At 34.7% G+C, this 19,844-nt stretch overlaps 1 protein-coding gene across 9 annotated transcripts in view; it reads right to left on the bottom strand.

Moving 5' to 3' along the window:
- Positions 1 to 366: 366 nt before the first annotated feature.
- The window catches only part of SLC6A15 (solute carrier family 6 member 15), a 42,263-nt gene continuing 22,785 nt past the window's right edge, over positions 367 to 19,844 (bottom strand). For 6 of the 9 annotated variants that reach the window (XM_081127401.1, XM_081127407.1, XM_081127403.1 and 3 more), the window contains 7 exons: positions 17,456 to 17,566; positions 13,733 to 13,974; positions 13,439 to 13,631; positions 12,360 to 12,552; positions 9,347 to 9,506; positions 7,533 to 7,695; positions 5,106 to 6,470 (listed from right to left, as the gene is read on the bottom strand). In XM_081127401.1, coding sequence (XP_080983527.1) covers positions 6,099 to 6,470; positions 7,533 to 7,695; positions 9,347 to 9,506; positions 12,360 to 12,552; positions 13,439 to 13,631; positions 13,733 to 13,974; positions 17,456 to 17,566 — 1,434 coding nt within the window. In that variant the 3' untranslated portion in view covers positions 5,106 to 6,098. Of the gene's footprint in view, positions 860 to 5,105; positions 6,471 to 7,532; positions 7,696 to 7,716; positions 9,031 to 9,346; positions 9,507 to 12,359; positions 12,553 to 13,438; positions 13,632 to 13,732; positions 13,975 to 17,455; positions 17,567 to 19,844 lie in introns of those variants that run through there. The other 3 variants (XM_081127404.1, XM_081127405.1, XM_081127408.1) reach the window with 3 other exon arrangements.

Genomic DNA, 19,844 nt, shown 5'->3' with positions numbered 1-19,844 from the left:
AAGAAGAAAAAAAAGGCAAATTAACCACAAAATGATGACAAAAATGCATGTTGTTTTTCTTACTGTAATTCATCCATAAATTCCAACAGGAAAGTAGCTTAATGTACTTGTTTAAATTGGGATTTGTGTGAATATAAATATTTTGTGAAGAAGTGAGGGAAAATCAAAGTGAAAAAGTTTTGAATGAAAAAATACTCAGTACTGCACGGATATCAGTTATGACAACAACTTGAAAAGTGCAAATAAAATAGACAATAAATTTCATATGATAATAAAGTGTACATTATATAAATAATTAGACTTACTCTACTGAATCTAAGTCCTAGAATGTTTATTGGTGACCTCACTTGGCTAAAAAAAAACAATGGAGAATAGAGGTTTATTTCACATTGAAATCAGACACGAAAGGCTCCTGTTGCCCTTGGAGACCAGTCAAATAATTAGAGAAGAGGTTGAGTCTTTGTGGCGCCTTTTATTATTCAGATGACGGGCGATTTGACAGAGCAGCAGGTGTAACGCCCTGGAAAGACCGCTCTGACGTTTCATTTCAAGCCAGTCCTTACACAGGGTTAGAGGGTGGGGGGAAACGTAAAACCAGCGAGTTCCCAGGATCTGCTCTCTATCATGGTCCTTGCACAGCTTGGCCTGGATCGCCATCTCCTTCAGGAAGGTTCTGTCCTTGATCCGCTCTGAAGGGGGGCCTTCGGAGCGCCCGGCTCCTCTGGGCTTTGAGGCTTCCTTTGCTGCAGGCCCTGCTCTTCCTGCACCGCCTGCTTCGGTTTCCCACCGTCTTGGGGCTGCCTTATCTTTAGGTCCTTTTTTCCTTCTTGCGACACATCCTTCTTCCGTTTCCCAGGGTCTGTAAGAAAAATCTCTTTTCTCTGTGAATAGCTATAAAACAACTGGGATTCTATTTCTATTACATGACCCTCCCCTATAAAAATGGCTTGCGGGCTGGCATTCTACGTGGACACTGCATTACTTTATACAGCAACTCAGACAAAAGGACTGAGATAATTAAATCTCTTACAGGACCATTTACAAAAAGGCTTAATTAAAACAATTCTACCCCAAAGTCTATTAAGGAAGCACACAGCTAATAAACTTCTACTGTTTTTTTTTGTTTTTTTGTTTTTTTTTCCAGAGATTGGACCATCCAGATCCTCTTTTGCTCAGAAAGGCTATCTTCATTGTTTAATTCTACCAGTTATTGATCTGACTTCAAATCTCCCATTTTGAGCCTTTTAATATTTACCCAAAACAAAGCAAACCTTAAAATAAAGGGGAAAAGAGCATATTACTGACAAAAGAGAGAGTTCTCTAGAGGAATAAATATAGGCCAGGCTTCTGCATCTATGAATTTGGTGGACCTGGTTAATAATGTAGGTAACTGCTAGCGAGGAGCAGATAAAATAAATGCCACCATTGCTACCATGCTTCCAAATTTTAAGGTTTACTCAGTCTTTTCAGGTTGTTGTACACTGGGACATCACGTTCTGCTTTTTGTTTTGCTTTGTTTTATAAGCATTCCTTTATTTATTTATTTTCCCCACTGACCCCCTCCACCCCACATCCATCCCACCCCCAGGTCTTCCCTACACCAATGTCTGTGTCCATGGGTTATGCTTATAAACATGTAAGTTCCCTGATTAGTCTCTCCCCACCCACACACCCCTCCCCGCCTTTCCTCTGAGATCCCTCAGTCTGTTCCATGCTTCTATGTCTCTAGACCCACTTTGTTCATCAGTTCTTTTATTCGATTCCACATATAAATGAGGTTATTTGGTACTTGTCTTTTTCTGACTGGCTTATTTCACCCAGCATAATACTTTCTAGTTCCCTCCATGCTGTGCCAAAGGATAAAAGATCCTTCCTCTTTACAGCTGCGTAGTATTCCATGGTGTGAATGTGCCACAGCTTTATCCACTCACCTACTGATGGGCACTTGGGCTGTTTCCAGATCTTAGCTATTGTAAATTGTGCTGCTATGAACATAGGGGTGCATAAGTTCTTTGTGATTGGTGTTTTGGGTTCCTTAGAATATATTCCTAGAAGTGGGACCACTGGGTCAAATGGCAGGTCTAAGCATTCCTTTGAAGAACAGTGAAAGGACATATTTTTTGCAGCCCTTTTAATGGCTTTTTTACTGAGAAAATTGTATTACTGAAATATGTCAGTCTCTTCTAAAGAATCTTTATCTTCCTTAGTATGCAACTGAATATGCCCAGATAAGGCCACCAGTGGAAACAGAACAGCAGCTGCGATATCACCATTAATCTATAGGGCACGGTTCCTTTTCTTTACATGTCACACACATGACATTGCATAGGCACCACATGGCACATTTCTTGCCGTTCGTATAAATCAGGTGTTTTGTTTTGGGCGGCGGTGGTGTGGTAGGACATACATCCGTGTGTTTTGATGGTGGTGCCAGGAATCACTGCGGTGTGTTAAAACATTAGTAGAATCCAGGAGACATTGTTTTTAGGACAAGATAATGTCCCAGCCCCTTTTCTCTTTTTACCTCCACAGGATATGTGGGAATGCATATTAGAATAACTAGCAAATCAGCCAATTTTGGAGTCAGTCATTTGAGGCAAAATAACATATGGAACGTTTTTACTTCAGTTCTAAGTTATGAAGGTAAAAATATGCTATGCTCAGTAATGGGTAGCTTATGGGAAGTGTTATCTTTAATATTTCCAACAGTCTTCTAGAGTTTTATGGTTTTTCCCTTTTTGTCAAAACATTATGGCTCAAAAAATTTACAACTAAAGTTTATGGAAAAAAATCCATGTAATTGCTATTGATTTCATTCATAATTCAAACAAGATAAATATGAGTTCACTCTTTGGTAGTGTTCAGGAAACACAGTAACCAGAACAAAATCAAAAAGAGAAAGATATTTTACTTTCAAAGGCTTTATTATAAATTTCAGCTTCTATCCACCAAATTATTTTCACCCGTTATCACAATTATCGCATCTTTATTTTCATTCTCTTTGAAGACAATTGGGGTTCATACTTTACTTATACTTCCTTTTATCTTCTTCATACATATGGTACCTAACTAAAAATGAACATTACAATATGGTTTTTTAAAACATTCATGTCCTGCATCCAATCCCAAACGGATTCATATTCAGTATACTGAAAATGTCTTTTAAAAGGACACAGGTAACTCAAAAGCATAATTATAATTAATAAGCACTGCATCTTGATCTTAAACTTTCTGCAATCACGTACACATTTGAAGATTTGACAAAAAAAGTAATTTCGGCCCCAAAAAATGCACATAAATGCAGACACATGGAAATGCAAATATTTCATAAAATTACATCCTAAGACGTCAATGCAACCAATATATTAGACTCCTTCATGGTACTTTTCCCCCCTCCAGTGTCTTTTACTCCATTCTAAACACACGATCAGCTGTCCTGTCACACTCCCCAGCCTGCCTTCCATTTGAAGACACACAATACTTGGCTATCTTACATCTAGGGACAAGTTCAGACTAGAGTTTACAGAAGTAGTGGAATGTAATACAAAAACAAGCAGCCTCAAATTTTAGAGTACAGGGAAGAACACTTCAAACTGTCATTCACTGATTAAATACCACATGCCTGAGGAAGGGGAGAACCTAGGGAAAAGACAAACACTTCATACTCTACTTACAATGGTGCGTTGACTTACCACTAAGAATAAGGTAGATTCTTGGTGAATAGATGCTAAAAGAAAGATCAGCAAATAAATAAATAAATGGATAGCTGAAGGACTGACTCATGAAAAAATAAAATAAAAACAAAAAACAAAAGGAGAGACCTTGTCTATTCAGCTTTAACTTCTATGGCTTGGTTTCATCTGCCAAGTGAGGGCATTAGAAACAGTTTAGATTCTCTTCTTTCTCAAAAATCGGATTCCTGCATTCTTCATAACGCTCTGTGAACAGAAAGGTGGGGACCTATTCCCTACAGAAGGCAGGTATCCAAACTGTAATTAAAAGCCCTTGTGGAAAGAGAAGGAGGGGGGAAATGGTGCCATTTGGCAATGTATCATGATAAGCTAAAGGCTGACAGATAAAGTATTTGCTACAAACTTTTAAATATTGGGGTAGCTTATAAAAATATTGCTTCAACACAACAATAAATAAAATGTAGATTACTTCAACTTCTGAAATAATGAAGATCTCTATGCCTTCATATGAAACACTGTCCAAAATAAATTATTCATTGAAATAAATAAGATTCAGAAGAAAGAATACAGAATCTGTCAATTACGTAATGTGTGTATATAGAGCTACTCCCGAAGGATAATAGTAAACCGGTAATGGTGGTTGCCTTCAAAGATGGGAACTAGAAGGCTAAGAGAAATTTTAGGAGGGAAATTTACTTGACACTGTATTACTGTAATTTTTGAGTTTTGTATAATGTGCATATATTGCCTATCTATAAAATATTTTTAAAATATTTAAAAAATCTATAAAATATTTTTAAAGAGATACAAAATACATTGAATATGTAAAACCAAAAAAAACTAAAAATTTTAATCACCGGTGAAACTATTTTAAATAGTGTGATGCAGTCTGTAATATATTTCTATAGCAGACCAAGAATATTTGGCAAAAATAAATCAATGGACATGGTGTAGTCCTGCCTCCCCTATTTTGCTGCTTTACCCAGCATTATTTTTAAAAATGTAACTAATATAGTGGTAGGACAGGTGTAAATAAAAGCCTTTTAATGAGATGGTACTCAGTGGAGTTCTGCTTCATCCAATCTCATATATACAAGTTTCATAAAAATCATCATAATTTTTTATATTTAGGAGACAATACTGACCAGCAAGCTGTCAACTGTACATTTGGTTTCCTGGGAGACTACAAGTATTTTTTCAAGAATTGTGGGACTACATTAAAACACCATTTAACCACAATACTTTGCTGTTGTCTCTAAAGTACTGGTAACTCTGTTAATCAATATATTAATATATTAATATATTAATCACTTGGAAGGTGATGGTTAATTATGATGAAATGCCTAAGTGCTGACTCAAATGCCAAGTAATCCAACTCAGATGATACAGGAAAAATCAATGTGGAAAACAAATGTCATTTTAAAATTTTATTTGTAGATTAAAATGTAATGCCATACAATTTTAACAATCACTTAAAAAAGGATTTATATTTGCATAAAACAGAAGCAAAACAGAAAGATATGAAATAAAATGCTATCTTGCTTCAAGTTTTCAAATCAGTACTTAGAGTACTAATATACATCTATATACACTGCAAGTATATTATATAAATATACTATGAGTAATCTTGAATCCACAATAAATATCAAGTAGGTTTTTTAGGCACATGGCATAGAAAAATGCAGAATCTGCATAATTCTTGAGAGTGCCAAGTGACTCATACTTAGATCATTTTCACACATATTTTACACAGAATATACAGCCGTCATACACATAATCCTTAGTCACCTCTGAATATAACCTTTCATCCCAACATTAGTGCTTTCTTATTCTTTGATACTATTTCTCTATACAGCTACTACATAAGAAAATATTTTGCAGTTTTCTTCAACTATTTGCCTAACAAGGTACCAATGCAACCAAAATAAGTACAGCCTATCTACACAATACAGTCGTGGAAATGTGCTGAGGCGCCGACTTACAGAACTGTTCATTGTAATACGGAGTGTTACCCTGAAGGCAAACTTATGCAGTTTAAAGTATACCATTATTGAACTGCAAATACTGTTACATCCAGAAATTATTAGAAACTGAAGTAACACCTGTGTGTGTTTTTTCAGAGATAGAAATACTTGAAAAATCACCAAAAGTGTTTTTTAAAAATTCTGATGAACATGAACCTCAGTCACTATAAGCTTTGTCTACAACTCTTACTGTGCAAATGTAAACTGAAGAATAAAAAAGAATACTCTAGCTGAATTTACATACGCTGTTAGGATTAAAGATCACAGCCATGGAACACCTGAGATCACCCTCTGATAAGTGAAGCATAAACTTCTCTTCGTGGAGCCAATGTTCATTGATAAAAATGAACCAAATAAAACCCACCGATTTCCCACTCCCCAGCTACAAGTCAGATTCTGGCATATCTGGCATATCTGCCATCAAATACCCTATTCCATATCGCCCGTTTGGAGCAGTATCCAAAGATGGTGATCCACTCTGTTTCCGATAAATATTTTTACCAAAATTCGGAGATGACATCTCACTTGGTATCTTTCCATGAATGAGGCTTGCATCATCTCCCTCTAAGTTTACAGGCTCCTTTAGCACCCTTCCTCTCTTATAGGTCACAGAGGCTAAATTACCAGAACTATCCTCTATAAAGTTGCAGCGACGAAAGATGAAGACAACCGGGATGGGGAGTAGTCCTAGGCACATCAGAGAGACACAGACAGCCATTGCCCACGTTGGAAATCTCAGAAATTCCTCAGATGCCTGTGTTAACACCAAAAATATGTATTAATAATGTATTTTTCCCTGCAAGTATGGGAAAAGTATTATATTTGACTCAGGTTTGTAAGCAAAGAATCTGAGCTGGTCTGGTGACTTGCTATGTTCAATAGAATTACGTGGAAGTGACAATAAGCCACTTCAAGGTTAGACCTAAAAGGCCCTGCAATTGCCGCTTGTTTCATAGAATGCTGCCCGAGGTCATACTGGTCGGAAGAAGCCAAGAATGAAAAATTATAGGGAGACACTGGCTCTCCAAGTTCAATCAACTGCATGAGTTAGCTCAGGCAAGAGCAAGAGAAGAATCACCCACCTCACCCATAGCACTCAAGAAGTAATAATCAGCACTGCTTTCAGTGACATTGGGGGGTAGCTTGTTATTAAGTGACAGGTACCCACTACACGTGCCATATCAACTTTCTAAAACCTAAAATCTAAACTCTGAAGCACTTCTGGCCCCAAGGGTTTTGGTAAGGGATAGCAGACTTTTTTATGCCCCAGTCATGAATTCACTTGTTACTGTATAGAATTACTGACCGTAGAATAAAGGTTCCTCTGAAAAATAAGCCCTCTAGTTTTCTCGGGTCTCGTGCACACCTGGTGGTTGCATTATGATCTGGGTAATGCCGCTTGACAACAGAATTGCTAATATAAAATAGTTCTAACAAAACTCTACTTTGATAGTTCTTTAAATTATATCTACATGGTTAATGTATATTTTCCATATTATATAGTATCTGGTATATGATTTAATAAATTTACATAGAAAAAATATTTCTGGTGGTTTGAGCAACATGTTTTCTAGTTAAAGGCTGAATTTCATTGTCTCATCTATGGTGGCATGAATAAAGCTCCTTTAGTGAGAACCAAGTTAGTATTTCTGATGTATTTTAAAAATCTACAATGTATTAAAAAAAATCATACATGTTTGGGAACAAACAAAACATAAATCTCAAGATCCTTGCATAAATGCAACACCATTCATTAAATAGCAAAATATACTGTAAAGGAAGCAAAAGACAAAATTTCCTTTATTTTGTGTTTTACCGTTTCTCCAATCCATGCGTTATAGCCAGGAGGGGTCAGTACCATATTCACAACACAAGCTATTAGCAGTGACAATAGCACTAGAGGGGAAATATATTTCCACGTATAGTAGTAATATATGCTGGGAGCAAAGCCCATCATATCTTTTAGGTCTTCCATAAACCTAAATAAAAAGACAGTAATTATTCCTCAAGTTTACGTACCACCTTATAAGTGTGCATTAGATCAATGATTTGACCGGGGGTTAGACATGATACCACATGACATTTTATACGGAATCAAAAAGTCACACTGGAAGATGACTTATAAATTAAGAACATATATAAATTACAATGGAACCAGTTAATTACATACTGTAACTTTTATTTAGCTAAAGCACTCTTAAGCCAATTACTGAAATGTCTGACTTTCTACTCTATGAACACAGCATTTGCAATACATTATCAAATTTCAACACGATGCTGGCTAGAACTTGCGGGTAGCTTGACAGCGTGTAGAGATAGCTGGTTTTGAAATTAAGATCTAAGTTAACGTCCTGACTCTACAACTAACACAGTAAAGCCTCCTCAACAAGTAAGGCCAATTTTCCATGTGCGATGTGGGTGCTATTAGTTAGCACAGAGTATTTTTATGAGGATTAAGAATTAATGCATGTCAGACAGCTACTGCTAACTATTGCTATCTAGTACAAGATTATAAAACGAAGTTCCCCTACTTTTCCTTATCTGGAGCTTTTGACAGTAATAAAAAACATTCTCTAAGCTTTGTCACAAAGTTCACTCAATGCCAGTTATGTTCCTCTCTATGTTGTTCAAGAGGGCTCTGGTCTTCATTCAACACGCTCATTCCTACTTTACAGAGGCCTCTAATAAGCTTGATGATCTTATTGTCTTAGTCCATACATGTTCACTAAAGACAACAACTTTAAAAAATATTGGCCAAGGCCTCCAGGGACACTTTTCTTCTGAGGTTACCCTAACACTTCATCTCATAGCAAGTATATATACTTTTCGCATTAAGCAGGTAAATAATTCAGAGGTTTAAGGCATCTAGTGAATTCAAGTAATGACTCCACATAAATATGAAGTTTGTGTATAGCAAATGCCATATATATCTCAGAGCAGGATACATACGTATATATATACAGGGTGTCCCCCAAAAATGTATACACACACTTTGAATAATTATAAAGGCAGTGTTTATTAAAATACATTTCATTTTCAAACTTGAGCTATCAGCTGCTAAAGTGTGTATACATTTTTGGGAGGACAACCTGTAGTTTCCCAAAACTGGCCTGTTACATAAGGCACTATGTAGCATAATAAAATACAGCATTGTGTAGCATAAAAATAAAATTCCTTTCATGAAACAGGTTAGCAAAGTAATTAGGAGCATAGGCTTTAGAGTTAGGCAGAAATGACTATGAATCCCAGGTCTCCCTCTGTGCAGGTGCGATGAGCGAGTCACTTAGTATCTCACTAATCCTGAGTTTTCTCATCTGTGAAATGCAGATAACAGTAATAACTCAAAACAGCAAGATTTGTGGAATACAGCTAACATACTCACTAGATCTCGGAAGTTACTGTTTGATAACCAGAATTAAATCCAAACTTGAGAATCCTAGACTATATTACCATCTACACAATTCTATTTAATTACTTAATAGGAGAATATGCTTTATTAAAATTGTTGAATAAAGAAGTCTTCAAAAGACTTCATTTTGGCATTTTTCCTTCTAGTCATTTCCCTCCTCTTCTAAATGAAATACATAAAGACAACTGGTGTTTCCAAAATACAGATGAAAATATACTTACTTATCTGTGCCATAGACAAAGGATACAGCAATAACCTCAAAAATGACTATAATTAAAAGAGGCAGCGTAGCAGTATAATCATCAAACATCGTAACAAAGTAATTTCCAGAGCGTTGCACAAATATCAGGCCAACAGAAAATGCCAGAAGACAACAGAGAGCTGCACAAAAGGAATAAACGAAAAATTAAGCCCTTATTCAGAATCAAGTATTTTAAACTGTACTATGAATTATTATATTCAAATGATAATTTTGTTTTCACTTTTATAACTTGTCAATGATATAACTAGGCAATATCTTTCCTGATATTGTGGAATATTACATGTTGGGAGTTTGTTACCTGGATTTAGCATAGATTTAATATAAATTCATTGTAAGACAGTAACTCAACACATCTTCCGTAGTCTGTGCAAACTTACTTACCGAGTACAATTAATAAATGAGGCAAAACTGTGAAGATTTTAAAAGTACAAATCTCCACGCCTTTCTTCTCTTAATTAATAGCAAAGTGACCTTTTCAGGCAGCAAATTTTCATAGGTCATTTTCCTACTTTTAATAATGTTTTATAGTTTTGGAAGCTCTACTGAATTTTTGCATTGATAATGAGAGTAATGCAGCTTATAATAAGATTGTGATAAAATATACATTTTTACATTTGATTAAAGTATGGTTATTTTTAAAGCATAACTGAAAAAATTTGATCAGACCTTGCCTTAGCACCAACTCAGATCTAGACCTTGATATTGCCTGAACTGATTAGTTGGCAGTACAATTACGACAGGGTCGGGCAATCTGATTATCCAACTAACAAAGAAGAACTACCTAAAAGAAGTTTCTGCGGTAGCATCTAAGAAAGATACAGAAACCTATGACCATTAATATAAAAACTTAAGAGAAATTTCTGGGATACATATAATAATGAATAGTTTGGTTCAACTGATTATTCTCTCATGCACATTAGTAGAGAAACGCTCAAAAATGAAAGTTGGCTATGTGTAGTTCAACCACCTTTTAGCAGGGGTGAGTAAAAGCAAAAGAAGGTGAGAACACAGAAATCCCTGGGTTCGAAGATGGGGTTTCCCTAACAGTCTCAATAGGTGTGGGTCAAATTAGGCCATTACCACCATCTCTAAAGCACTATGCTCGTGTTATGAGTTACATACATAAACAAATACATATAAACATGAATAGAAAAGGAAAAGTAACACGTACTATACTTTGAGTCTATCACATATTGAAATATTTAAATGCTTGTCACAGTATACTTAAAGTCTCAGGATGGAAGTAGTAGAGCTTGAATATGAACCATACCCTGTGTCACTTTCACTGTGTCCTAACTACACCGCAGTGTAAGGTAAATATGAAGAAAGTGTATTCTAAGTAGTACAAACAGAGTTTTGCTGGAGATGTGAGAGGAAAAGATAGCAAGTAATTCACTTATCTAGGTCCTACTATCCTATCAGAGAAGACAAAAACACATCTGACAAAGTTAATGCAGGAACATTTCATCAGGGTCAAATGTAACTTGAAATATAGGTATGATCCCAAAGACAGGTAATGGGGAAGGAAAGAGAATACATTCCCCTTTGCTCTGACTAAATAGGAGGCAGCAAACACGGCCTTGTGTGTTCTTCCCTCTACACTGTTGCTTTTTCCTTAATTTTGCAAGCCCTCTTACCTCACGGGTTTTGGATATGAGTCAAAGATGAGGAAAGCAGCAAAGATGACTGTTATTTAGCCTGCACATCAGGCAGGATACTGACAGCCTTAAATGAAATAGAAACTGGAGAAGTAGAGACTGCCTTTTGGGAGAAGGTAAAGAAGTTTCTCATTTATGTTCAGCTGAGTTGAGGATATTTAGTATCAATATTTAACAAACTGCTTAAATTGTTTTACACACGCACATACACACACACACTTAGCAGAGCAGTAAGTGAAAAAAAGGTGTATATTTGAGAGTTATTTACACATAAATTATTACTAAATCTTTCAGCGCTAAAAACAGATCCTCAGGAAGCTTATGTACCACTGCCCAGCATTCAAGATCATATATATACATACACACACACACACACACACACACACACACACATTGTACATATACATATACACACACACACATATGATCCAATTTATTTTTGCATCACTTACCAACACTGTTCCTGCACCCTGGTCTGGCTGGCTTCCTTACCGCTCTCTTTTTATCTATTTACATACGCTTACTAAAGCTATCCTCTGACCTGTAAGAAGGACTCTCCTCTTTCCAATTCAACTTCTATCTCTTTCATTATCAGTTCAATCACATATTTAGATGACTTTTGTTTCTTCTTAATTTGTATAATATGTAAAGTCTCTATTATTCTATCTATCAGTATATTACGTGGTACAAGTCTTTTATCTACCCAACTTGATTTTGATTATCAGTACTATTATTTTGCAGAAGGGGCTCTCCTCTATCTTTGTTTCTCTGTTATAATTTCTCATATGTCTGACAACCCTCAAATGCAATACAAGACTGGTACTTTAATAAATGCTTGCAGATTGGACTTATTAACAAGCATCAATTGTTGTTTTATTTACTTTCCTACCTAGAGATTTTAACTACTAGTAGACCACAACCGCTATTTTATATGAGAAGTTTAGATTTATCAATTTCAGCTATGCACCTTTTGGGAAAGGAATATTGGATCTGAGCTACGTTTTTATAATTAATTATTTCACTTGCATACAAACTTGTTCATGAACACTATGACTTTATTCTAACGCCAGTAATCTGCAATGGCATCACTATTAACAGAAAGCAATATAATAAATAATCACTAATAATATGATGCATTACATTTACCATTTGCATATTATAGAACTAAATAAACTAACAAATAATAGCAATACATATTAATAAAAAGACATTAATAAACCCCCAAATATAACACTTTCGTATTTCTACTGATCTCTCACCAAGAGTAAAATGGCCTGTATCAATCAATGGAAAGTCAAATACATAAAAACTCACCAGTAACAATTTCTTTCTTCACTTTGAAGGTGTCCACAAGAGGTGTGATGATCCCTTGCATGGTTCCAAACATGCTGCCGAGCCCTAGATTTATCAGCATGAGGAAGAACATCACCGACCAGAAGGGAGAAGCAGGGAAACGTGATATCGCTTCTGTAAAGGCAATAAAAGCTAAACCAGTTCCTTGAACAGCCTGTAAAATATACAAAAGAGCAACATGACTACAGAGCCATTTTAAATGATGGTACAAAGAACAGGAAGAACTCTGAATAATGCCTGGGATGGACTGGAAAGAAACATGCAGAATCACGTTGTCTCCTAAGAAACCGTGCCTTTCAACTAACTTCAAGTTGATTGTGTTAAAATAAAGAAAACAAATAAGCCAGAATTAAAAAAACAAACAACAAAAAAACTTTTAAGAGTGAGATAGTAATTGTCTTTCCTTACAGAATTCAGGATCTTTATATTAATGATGGCTTTATCCATAATTTCCTGCACATGATTCTTTATGTTTAGTCTCAAGTATAGTTAGATATCTTAAAGCAAGTGATTAATGGCTAATTTCTCTATGACATTTTATTTTTGGCAATCCAGGGAGGTGACAAGCAATACAAGAATATTTATTCATGCTCACCTATTTTATATTTATTAAAATATATTACAGTGGCTAAAAAAAATGACAATCAAAACTTGTTGAACACAATTATTAAAATGGCCAAATATCATTCATGTGTCAAAATAATCATAAAATATGTAGGTGATAAACACAATACAATTTTCATAGTAAATATTATACCAGGAAAGATATCAGACTCATTTCATTTTATATGATGGAAATCACTTAATTTATATTCCAATCTTAAATTACTGGGGATTAATCACTGAAATTGTTTTTCAAAGTAAAGCAAACCTTTAACGATTTAAGAAAGTTGTTCTCTGAAATAAAGAATGTAAATTTTAAGACAGCATACTGTTCCACAGCCATTTAAAAGGTCATTTTCCTAACAAAAAAGTCTCCTGGCACATGAATATTTTAATGGAATGATACTTATTTCATTGCTTAAACATAGCTTACTAACTTTATTTAGTTCATCTTCGATATTACAGGAATCAAGATTAAGGGCAGGAAACTCTTCATCTTTCACTTTTTTAATGATGTCATAAATTTCGTGATATTCGAGTGCAGTACTAGCTGATAAATTGAAGCGATGGGGAATAATATCTTGACTAATGTTGCCCATTTTTATATATGTTATAATCATTTTCAAATTTCTGAAAAATAGAACAACATGTTAATGAACACTTAAGAGTTTGGGGGGTAAATTTTTTATATAATCATGCTATCAAAAGCTAAAGGAAATTAATATACATACCTTGCAATGCATTTCTCATTTATGATATTTCCTTTGAAGCCCAGAACTGCAAACACCACCAATGTTGCCAAGATAGAAGTAAAAAAATTGATGAAGGACACCAGTACAGCATCAAACTGGCAGTTGTTGTCTTTCGTGTTGTAGCTTGAAAAGGCAATGACACCACCAAATCCCAGACCTAGAGCAAAGAACACCTGAGTAGCAGCCTCTCTCCAGACTTGGGGATCCAGCATTATTTCAAGCTGTATAAAATTAAACATAATAGAAATCAGCTGCAAAATGATATTTCAGAATAATCTACATGGGATTAGCTGTAGTGCTTAAATTTATCATAATAATATTTATGCACCCAAAGGTTATTTAAATCACGGGGATAATCAGTTCTTAAATTGAAATAAAATTTTTATTTGAAAATGAAACAAAGAATATGAAAAAGAAATACTATAGACTATCAAGTTTGTAGATGGAGATTTTACTTACTTGGAGGTTTTCTACCTATATGGGACTTTTTAAATATCTTTAAGACAAATCACCAAAGGACTATTTAAAGAGAAGTGAACTATTTTCAATTATTTCCTATTTATGTCTTTATGTTCTTTCCAAAGCAAAATAAATCAATATCAATAAAAGTTAAATAGTTACTTAACTAATACCCTATGTTTTGTGTTTTCTGGTGGAAGTCATAGAGCAGATAATAATTAAAAGCATGGTACAGTTAAACTTTATATTTTGCATATTCACATATGTATTACTAATCCATATGTTATTCATTCAGTCAAATAGGCTTTCCCGAGAGACTTTTATTTTAAAATTAGAGAAATGCAACTACAGGGATGGGCAAAAGTAGGTTTACAGCTGTGAGTACACAAAACAGTTTATTCTTGTGTTATTACTTATTTATTAATTATTGTATTATTTATTTGTATTACTTGTCTTATTATGATGATTGCTGTTCTTTCATATCCTTACTTGATTTATTTTTTATGTAATGCTGGCTGGTAATTTAAACCTACTTCTGCCCACCCCTTTGTATCATTTCTAAGACCATTTCAGATCCAAAGGACTAAAGTTCTGAATCTGTGCTGAACATATCTCAAGTAATTCTGCTTTACTTCTTAGAGAATTATCAAACTTTTTAAATGGGACAATTAATATTAGTCATATATGACAAAGACCACAATAAACAGTTAGGTTTGATTTCAGTAACAGTAGTGTTTAAACTGGCATTTTATCTTTTTTTTTTTTACAATTGTGATGAAACTGCCTTTACTGGGAGCAATGTCAAACATAGGTAAGAACATGAGTTCCACAGACAGTTTCAGATCCTGATTCTGACACTTAATAATCTAAATAAAAATAGTGCAATCTAGGGTAAGTGGCCTGTACTCTCTTTTTCTGCTTCCTCAGCTGAATCATGGGAGTAATAAGACATACAACTTACTGCATCGCCTACCACACTCTAAGTGCTCAAAAATTGCTAGCATATGTAGACCACAGTGTTAGGCACATTGATAAGCACTTCATATAGATTACCTACTTTAATCTTTACAATAATCCATGAAACTGTTGCTACTGTTGTCTAAATCTTAGAAAGGTTAAGTAACCGGTCTAAGCTTGTACAGCAGTTCTGGGTGGAACTGAAATGTGAACACAGGTAGATTACAAAATCTATGGTTCTCTCAAATATCAGTATTGCTCAATTCATTTCAGTTATTATCATTGAAATGTATGAACTTTTTTCATGAAATACTAATGTTTATAACTTACGTATAATTAACTAAGATATGTATATTGTTTATTGACCACTGCTATCTTACTATTCTATGGTTAATACTGATCTACTCAAACACTACAATCAACTGTCTGTCTCTACTTTGCCCACTAGATGGCAGAAAGAACCTATTTACTAAGAACATTATTCAGGTTGCTGTACTTCTAATTCAGGAATTAAATCTACATTCAGGGTTTTGGGAATATTTCCTGTGTTCAGATACTTTCTTATATAAACAATGTAAATTAAAAGTAATTAACAACTTCTTATTGTTATTATATCAACTATCACATCCTACAGTGAACTAATACAGAATCATATCTACAATGAAAAGTAAGCTGAAGAAAGAATTAACTATATTTTAAGCGATCCATAGACCTAGTTTAAAAGGATAATAATGCGGTTTTTAATATAGGAACCATGTAAAAATATCATAACAAAGGGTTTACATTCTAAAATATCTATTTAAATCAAATATTTAAAATTATGTCTCAAGCAATTGCCAACTTAGAAAAAAGTGCTATGCCAGAAATGTATGCCAAAGCTAATTGTTTTAAACTCAGAACACGTTTATTTTTCAATATTACAGATATAAATAATTTTGGTCATTAAGTATGTCCCATTTGAAAATGATTTATATTATAGTGTAGCTAAAATTTATGAATCTTAACTAGTTATTCAGTGGCATGTCCCAACAATGCTAAATGTTAAACAGGACTTATGAGCTATTCAAGAACACCAGATACCAATGTCAACGTTTTTGCTACTAGAGAATGAATACCAAGTTGGAACCAAATACCCAAAGAACATATCCTCTTTTACATAGTATCAAGGCAGCTGCCAGGAGTGACAAAGAATTCCTGCGAAGTTAGCACCTTCTGTCCAAATCTCACACCATGATCATTCTTCAGATATCTTCCAATTTCTGACCTAATTTTGAAATTGTATTTTTATAACTCAGTGTCTGCCTGAACAGTGTTAGCAAAGTAATAGTGAGGTATAACTTCATTTCAGTGACTAACCAAATAAATACATGCCTCAAAACTTGGTTTCCTTTCCTGTCAAGTAAATATAACAGATCCACAAAGACTGATATATGTGTTCAGTGTGCCCAGCATTGAGTTCAACTCTAAACTGAATGACAGGGCACAAGTTCTGAGCCTTTTATGAAGTCAAATGAGAATTTTCCTCAAATGTACATGTATCTGTAAAAGTTACAGAACTCAAATTCACCAGGTACATACTATTCTAGAAGGTCCAAAATCTCAAAACAATTCGCTCTGAGAAGGGACTTAACCTGGGTCCACGGATTTTAGATGACTTGTTTACCTCCTGAGACACTAAGCAAATTAATATGTTCATTATATTTTTCTGGTAAGATCCTATTACTGTTTTTTAAGAGGTCCATGACAGAAAATGTTAAGAACCACTGAAATAGAGGAGAAAGAAAAGTAAAGACTGAAAAGTTCTAAAATTTACAAGCTTAAAAATTGGCAGTTAGGCCATCCAGCAGGCCTCAGCAGTTGCGCATTAACCTAGGATCCAGGAGATCACAGCTCGATCCCCAGCTGGGGGTGTGCAGGAGGCAGCCGATCAGTGACTCTCTCATCACTGATATTTCTCTCTCTCCCTCTCCCTTCCTCTCTTTGAAATCAATAGATTTTTTTTTTAATTGGAAGTTAATTTAATATAAAAAAGAAATTTTTAAAGTTTAAATAGCTACAGCCTTAATCTAGAATTAAAATGGGACAATTAAAATTGGAGATAGATGGACATAAATACAGATATATAAAAGCTCTGGTTTATCTAGGCTAGATAACATAACAGCTATAATCTGAAAGCATAGTGTATATGTTAGAACAATTATCCCTTGAATCGAACTATGGGAACACTTTAACAACAAACTTAATGCTTTCATGATCATAAGCCTTAAATAGAAATGCAGTACCTACCTTAGGGGTGAACATGTAGAGGATGCCATTAACTGAACCCTGTAGAAAGAGTGCTCTGATTAGGAAGCAAAAAAGTACCACATATGGGGACAGAGAGCTAAAATATACGATCTGCAAAGAAAAAAAAAAAAAATAGGTGAGACACACTAACAACTATATTCTTTTTTATCGTTCATACTATGTTCTGTTCTATACTTGGACAGTTTTTATATGATTAATAAAATAACTTGTATAACTATCTTAAATGGGCATATTAATCTTGATTTAATATGACTTATTTAATCCTCTTTGAGATGTACTAAAAAATATGAAAGTTTTCTTAATCTCCTTTAAAAGTCAAGAGGTATTGTGTAACTTAAATAGGATTGATTACTTATAATTCACAAACAGGCAATATTTAAGAGAAATAAATGGGCACGAACTCCCTAACAAATTCTTTATTGTTTTAGGTTTTAAAAAAGCCATTTTTTTCCATTAACCAAACTTTCATTATTGATCTTGTAGAGCTTCTGTAGTGAGTGGTCGGTCCCTCTTAAGTCTCCTAAAAAACTTCAACAAATAACCATGTAAAGGTTTGACTTTCTGCTTCAGCAGTTTTCACTATTAAACTTCAGCAAATGATTTTTATAGAAAAAGAATTGTCCTATCCAGACATTTACTGCCTCCCTGACATCTCCATGTGGAATCCTATTAGGTCTCTCAAATTTTCCGGTTCAGATAACCTCAATTTCCCCCAGAGCCATGCCCACTCATCTCCACCTCAGTAAATGGCCTGCCATCCATCCAGTGGCTAAAGTCAACAATTCAAAAGTAGCCCTGCACTTTATGTTCCTAAGTTCCCACGCTAACCAGATATAACTTGGATTAGCTCATTCACTGCTTAATATACCCCAGGGACTTTGAATACAGTTGGAATAAAATCCCAATTCCTCCCTCTGACCTGCAAAGCCTTGCACCAGAGCTCTACCTGTCTGCCCCACCACTCACTCCCCAGCTGAGCTCTAGGCCCCCAGACCCTTGTTACCTGCCCGTAGACCAAGCTCTTCAGCTTCAGGGCCAGAGCAGGGCTGCATTCATCTCCCTCATTCGCACAGGACTTTTCTTATTTACTTTTCATCTTTATCTTTTCCAGGAAGTCTTCCCAGACCAACCAAAACAAGGCTATGCTTTTTTCCATCCAATATCCTCAACTAGCCTCTCCTATGCCCCATAAACTCTCCATGACATTATCTTTTGTTTTGTTACAGCACTCATGGTTGAAATTATTTTTTATGTTCATCTATTAATTTCCTGTCTCCTCTACTGGAATATAAGCTCTGTGAGGGCAGAGGCCTTCTCTCCTATTCACTACCATATCCCAAACACCTAACACAGTTGCTGGCATATAGTAGGTATACAACATGTATCTGGTGGGAAGAAATAGGGGAAGTGTGAAGAATGGATGAGAAACTGTCACAGCAGTGGATGGCTTAGGGCAGGTAAGAGATATTGAATCCAAGAATAACTATAGGCAAACAACATATAAGTCAACATTATAATTTGCACTTCTACAGTTCCATCCACTTTTAATTGCATTTATTTCTATTATTTTTTAATTATTTTATTAATTTTTATTAATTGCATTTAATTGCACTTATATTTAAATGCATGTGGAACACCCTAAGAAAAACTAAAAATTTCAATATACTTAAAATCAATATTTTAATTAAAACATTTTAATGCAGTTATAATAAAGCATAATTTTTCAATAATTTCAAATTGGTTTAATTCCTTGATTACTTCAAATCACCCACATTTCCTTTATCAGAATGCCTTCAGATGGAATGCTTTTATTCTTCTTCTTGCCTACTTTCAGCATTCTTTAAATTTGTCAGTCCATTATGTATCTGAGTAGCCTTGATCTCATTTGAATTAAAGCAATTCTTTTTATGATTCTTCTTCACAGATCTTGATGCTAGCCAGAGGCAAGAATTCAATTTTGCAAAACAGCTTATCATTTTTTTAAAAAAACAAAACTCAAATTTGCTGCCTCATAAATGACTTAATTTCATTAATCCCACTTATTTTAAAAGTAAAAATGAAGGCTACACACTAGTCTGTATAGGTTGATTATGACTTTCCCAATAATGTGACATATTGTCAGCATGTTCTTAATATAACTTCAAATTAGAGACTCAGGGAAGAAATGGCTCTTCTTTACTTTTATTTGTCCAGGCTAACCACACCCTTAATATGTCCCTCTTGCCATGTCCCATAACCAACTCATCAAGCCAAACTATTGATTCTACCACAGAAATCTCACATATGTCTGTTTCCATCCTTAGTAATGTGTCACTATTATAATAGTTTCCTGGTCATCTTACCTCCTGATTCTCCCTGCCAGCTCTCC

Source organism: Miniopterus schreibersii (genome assembly GCF_964146895.1).
Source record: "Miniopterus schreibersii genome assembly, chromosome: 2".
NCBI classification, from domain to species: Eukaryota; Metazoa; Chordata; class Mammalia; order Chiroptera; family Miniopteridae; genus Miniopterus; species Miniopterus schreibersii.
The sequence above is the reverse complement of the archived record's forward strand: the minus strand, read 5'-3'. Positions and strand labels throughout refer to the sequence as shown.